This window comes from Elephantulus edwardii, unplaced genomic scaffold (assembly GCF_000299155.1).
Source record: "Elephantulus edwardii isolate Elephantulus edwardi_28Jun2011 unplaced genomic scaffold, EleEdw1.0 scaffold00032, whole genome shotgun sequence".
Classification (NCBI taxonomy): Eukaryota; Metazoa; Chordata; class Mammalia; order Macroscelidea; family Macroscelididae; genus Elephantulus; species Elephantulus edwardii.
Window position 1 is genome coordinate 9045168 of NW_006399782.1, and position 6000 is coordinate 9051167.

Below are 6000 nucleotides of genomic sequence, written 5' to 3' on the forward strand. Positions count from 1 at the left end.
CATCCTGGAAAGGGTTAAACCAGGCTGCTCCTTGGAGGCAAGGATTCTGGGGCTTCGTCTGACATACTTTGGACATGTTGTAAGGAGGGACCAGTCATGTTGGGGAGGGTGGAGGGATGGTGCAGGAGGGGAAGACCCTCTATGAGGTGGATTGATTCAGTGACTGGGGTAATCGAGATGGGTGTGTCAGAGACAGTGCAATTGACACAGGATAGAGTAGAGTTTAGGGCTGTTGTACATAGGGTCTCTATGAGTCACAAGCGACCCGATGGCACATAACAACAACAACAACAACAACAATTCTCTTGGCGGCCCATGGTGTTTAAATCTAGCCGTCTCTGCCATGCTTCTATTTATTGGCTTTCTAACAGTTGACGTGAGATAATGATACTGTGGCCTGGAAACTTGAACCATTCCATCTTGTCCTTTGCAAATGATAGTGGTGGAAGATAGTAGTTCACCTAATCTTAAAACTCTTAAAAGAAGGTTGTATCATCTCTGTTTTAATGTATGGGGCAAATGAGATTCAGAATGCTTAAGGAATATGATCAAAGTCACACAATGACTTATTTGGAAGGCTGACCCATCATCCAAAGTCTTTACTTTCCACTGTACCAAATCCTACTTTATAAAAGTCAAGCCTTAGAAGAATACTGTGCTGTGAGTCCTCCCATTTTGTCCTTCTGCATCAGCTAAAGAAAAATTCTACTACAAGAGGGCTGACACAGCTTCAAAAGGATCCATTTTTCAAAAGCTGTCAAGTATTTCCAAGTCTCCCCAAGTCTTCATCGAATATGCCTATCCAATTCCTCCTTGTATGAATTCTAGAGTCTGTTCTATAAGGAGTTGGGCTGCTAATCCAGAGGCCACACCTCTCTCACAGTTCAAATGTGGAAACTGCTCTGAAGGCAAAAGACAGGCAATCTCCTCCTGTGTGATTTACTGTCTTGGAAACCTGCTGGAGGGTCAGCTATGGGTTGTTTCACCTTGATGGCAGTGAGTTCAATGAAGATGTTTCCTTTCCTTCTAATATGTTGTATTGAAATAAGGAAAGAGTTACAGTGATTATAGTGCAAAGGATGAAGGTGGAGTCACTTGAAGTGTCAGCTCTTACACTGCCCAACTTTTTGGCCTGAGAAGTCGCTGGTGATCTTTAAGATCACATCTAGCTCTAAGGGCTATATAATTGAGTACATTAAGACAAGTGATTATGATAGTACGTTGTTTACTGTAGAGTTGGAACCTACCCCTAGCTGACCCTCTGACAGACTTTCAGAGGCAGATAATTGTATGGGAGGAGATTTCCCATCCTTTTCCTGCACAACAGCTCATGGATTTGAACTGTGGGCCTTTGCGATTGCAGCGCAGCTTCTTGCCACTAGGCCACCAGAGTTCCCTTATGAGAGTATAATGCTATATTAATAGCATATTACATTCATATACCATAATGCAGTTTAGAATATCCTTGATCTCAAGAACAACTTTATGAGCTTTATACTCAACTCATTGCAGCTGAGCTGGAACAAACACATAGCTGACCCTCCAGCAGTAAATCGCAAGGGAGGATATTTGACTTCTTTCTCTGGAGGAGCTTCTGGTGGATTTGAGCTGTCAGAGAGGTATGGCTTTAATAACACAACTCACTATGGACTAGGACACCAGAGCTCCTGGTGAGCTATACCAACCACTTATATTGTATCATCTATACTTAAGTATATAATTGGCATTATTTTTGTCATTTCTATGAAAACCCCCCAAAAAAGAGGATTAGACCCTGAGCTTTGTTGGGTGCCTACTGTGCTAGGCTTGGGATAATGTTGTTTCTTTGGAAAATTAGATTTCATTTATAACTCTATCTACTATTCCAGGTCTGTTGAGTCATATCTGACTGAATTTATGAGGATTCTTCACATTATGCATTTATCCACGACCATGTGTATAGACATTCAGATTCTAGAACTAACTCCATGTGGAAGGGAGATGAGACACATACGAACCAGAGACATTAATTATTTACATTAACAGAGGTGAAAGATAACTTGGATGATCCAACATGGGGAAACAGGTGAGCGTCTAGCTGATGGCTTTAGACTCGTCATTGGAACATGTGATCATTTCAACACAAGTATAATTAGGACTGTAGGGAGTCTCTGAGTGGCACAAATAATTATATGCTCAACTACTACCTGGAAGGTTGGTGGTTTGAAGCCCCCCACATATGTTTTGGAAGGCAGACCTGGTGAGGTTCTTCTGAAGGGTCGCTGCCTTGACTTTGAACACATGGAGTGACCATGAGAGAATTGACTTCAGAGCAACTAAGAACAAACAACCTAATTAGGACTTTAAGTTCTGGAACCTCAGTATTTCTGTATGGAAAAGGTCATGGCACACTCATAATCTATCCCCAAATGTAGAACTCAAGGGTGCCTTCCCCTGGGTAACTAATCCTATAAATTGGGTATAAGTGAAATTATGAGATTGTAGCATCTTACCAGAAACTCAGTTGATTTATCACATTTGATAAAAAGATGAATCTTCTTTTGACCATGCTCTAAAATGTGATCTAAGATGCACAAAGGTGATAAGAGAAATGCATACACACTGGGGAATGTGGTGGATGTCATCCAGACAACCCTGGGAGATGTTAAGAGGATGCCCACGTCCAGGGTCTTTGTCCCTGTGGAGGAGCTGGGTCCTGTAGTTGACCTTGTTTTGTAGATTCTGCCTTTTCACAGGTACACCTCACTGGGTGATGGGTTTCCTGGGTGCAGTGATAGGTAAAGGGATCCTGTTCACGTTCACAAGCTTCTGTCTCTTTGTTGCTTTTCTACCGTAGAAGAATGACAAATTGATCTTTTGATTTTAAGTCAGTCCTGAGTAGCTGGATGATCTGGAACTCCTCCTCCATGTGAATTGTGTTGACCCTGGACAATGTGATTATACCACAGGAATCACTTGGAAGAATATCTTCCCATAGCTATTATCAGCATTTTTGGGAAAGGGTGCCAATTCTCTGTTATGTACTATTGTTCCATATGTGTAGGTCACTCACATCCTTGGACCCTAAGTGCTGAAAGCCTCTAGCACTTCTGGAACATTGTGATGACCCCCAAAGTATGCACCTTCTCCTTTCACTTTCAGATTAGCCTCTCCCGCCCAAAGGAGTCATGGCAGAGTCAAAGAGACTATTGCTAGCCAAGGAGGTAGAGTTGCAAAAAAAGAAAATTGTGTTAATATAGTAAGAAGGCATGGAGCTCAGGGGCTCAAAGATTTTCTTCCCCACACTCTGTGCTTGTGGATTTCTCAGGGATCTCTGAGAACGCAGACAGTAGGGAGATGAGGGAAGGGGATTCATCAATTTGGAAAGCAAGCAGTGAAGCCAAGGCCCTCCCAAAGCCCAGCACTTTTCTGCCCTCAGCACAGGAATCTGGGTCTGAAGGACAGCACGTACCTCCCTGGAGAATCCACTCCACAGGATTTTCTCCTCATTGATGAAGAGCCGTTCTCCCTTCTTGGCATAGACGTTGTAATACCCAACTTCCTTAAACATGATGGAGCCGTCCTCTGGAGAGAGATGCCAATTGATGATGGAATAGTTCCCCATCAGGTCACCACACTCATCGAAAGTCACCTGCTCCCCCATATTGTTGGTGAAGTTCAGGTGCCTCAGGTGCTTCAGTACCTAAAAAATGAACAGAGAGGATGATCTGAGCGCAAGCCGCATTCTTGGTCTGCAGAAATCATTCTGACAAAATCATTCTGCTGCAATACTTCCTGGCAGATGGAAGGGAAGTGACATGAGAAACAGGCAGCTTTTCCTAAAGACACAAATGTCCTTCTGTGTGTTAGCAGCAACTCTGACCAGTCATAGAAGTACCACGAGCCACCAGGTACTCAGATTGTAACTTGGAGCAGTAAACATTTCTTTTCTTCACTTTTCATTGTGATTTGAGTTAAAGGTTAGAGAGCAGATTTGAGTAAATTTTATAGAGCATTCAAGGATTCATATGTGGAGGCAGTTTTTAGGGCAATCTCACTGTCTTCCCAGATCTACAATATAGTGCTATGGATATTGGGGGGGAAAAGCGGGGGATTCATATGTATTGCATTTTGTGACATTGATTGCAAATTCCACAGTGTATCAAGTTTCTTCCCACATCCTTCCTGTGTTTATGGATTCTTTGTGTTCTATCCTCCTATACCTTCCTACTTTCTAAGTTTTGTCCCTGGGACAGTGTCGCTGTTTTGATGGAGTGTGGCTGGTTGTTTTTAAGGAGCACACATCTCATTGTTCACCCACTGTTTGGCTGAAGCTGAGCCATTGGAACAAGTTCAGTTCCAGGCTTGAAGGGTGATTAGGGTCAGTTTCAGGGGTCTCATCATGCTCTCTCATATCAGCAAGCTTGGCTATTGAAACAAACAAACAAACAAACAAACAAAACCCCAAACCCAAAACCAGTAATTGCTTTATGTTGGAAAAGGGACACATCTCATCAGGGCTTTTGCTCAAGTTAGAACTTTTTTTTTTTCCCAAGTGCACCTCTCCTGCAAATGTCCCAGTACGGGCAGAGTTTGGAGTTTGTAAGCTAAAGCCCATCCCTGGCATCATCTGAGATGGACATTGAGGAAAGAGAGCTGCCCAGTTGATCTTATAATCTACACTTTCTTTCTCCGAGTATCTTCTTCTGTGGAAGAGACTTTTTGCTCCAAATCACAGTCAGGTGAGATGAAGAAAAATCGAGGCTATCGGTGCAACTAGCAATCCCTGTTGCAGGAGTCAATGTACATCTCTTCATTTATTTATCAGCAAGATTTTGTGGGGTCAAAAGGCTGTTGAGCAAAAAGCAATGATTACAATCACTAAGACTTATTAGTCACTATATTCCACTGTTACTCAAAGTTTTTGAGGGCTTGTCATTTCAGAAGTGGATGGGAAGTCCTGCTTCTTAGTCAGTCTTAGTCTGGAAGCTCCACCGAACCCTGTCCACCATGGGTGACCTGACTGGTATTTGAAATACTGGTGGTACCACAGCACCACAGCAGCATGCCAGCCACAGTATGGTGAACTGACAGACCAGAGACTGCCAGCCGAACAAACACATTTATCTTGGAGTAAGTGGAACCAGGGTGCTTCTTAGAGGCAAGGAAGATGAAACTCCGCCTCTCATGCTTTGGGCATGTTGTCAAGAAGTTGCAATCCTGGGAAAAAGACACCATGTTTAGAAAAGTGAAGGTCAGTGAAAACGAGGAAGACCCTCAACAAGAAGGTATTGATAGTGATTGCAGCAATGGGCTTGAGCATGGTGGAGATCAGGAGGTTGGTGCAGGACAAGGTGCGGATCTGTTGTTTTGATCTTGATAGCACCTAACATAATACCATCAATCACTTTTTGGGAACAGTGTGAAGGGCTTTATATTCATCATCTAATCTACTGATTACAGCAAACTAATTAGGTTGGTACTGTTAGACACTCATACAGAGCTGCTGTACATAGGGTTGCTATGGGTTGCAGGTGACTTGACAACACATAACATCACCATCATCATTATCAACAACATATTATATTGGTTGTTTTTTTTATTTAAGCCTCTTGGCTTAAAGTCAATAAGACCTTGTGAAGGGCCTTTGTATATAAAATTTGATTGTTATATTTTGGAGGAATATTCTTCTAAGTGGTACAGCACTCTTCTGTCAATTTGCTGTACTGAGATAACCTGGAGTTGCTGTGATGCTGAACCTTGTGCCATTGGGATGTCAAATTCCATAATGGTTACCCATGGTGGACAGTGTTTAATGGAACTCTCAGTTTAAGACAGGTTTGGAAGCAGGAGTGACATCCACTTCCTAAATGACATGCCTCTGGAAACTCTATGAACTTTGATAAATGATGATAGTTACAGAAAGGCTTCAGGTCTTTTGTCATAGGGTCTCTATGAGTCATGCTCGACTTGATGGTGATCAACAACATTAACAACAACTGTTAGGCACATTTTTTTTTT

At 42.5% G+C, this 6000-nt stretch overlaps 1 protein-coding gene across 2 annotated transcripts in view; it reads right to left on the reverse strand.

Annotated features, from left to right (window-relative positions):
- CASR (calcium-sensing receptor) overlaps positions 1–6000 on the reverse strand; it is a 72522-nt gene that overhangs the window by 8247 nt on the left and 58275 nt on the right. For both annotated transcript variants that reach the window (XM_006884238.1, XM_006884237.1), the window contains exon 4: positions 3452–3682. In XM_006884238.1, coding sequence (XP_006884300.1) covers positions 3452–3682 — 231 coding nt within the window. The remainder of the gene's footprint in view (positions 1–3451; positions 3683–6000) is intronic.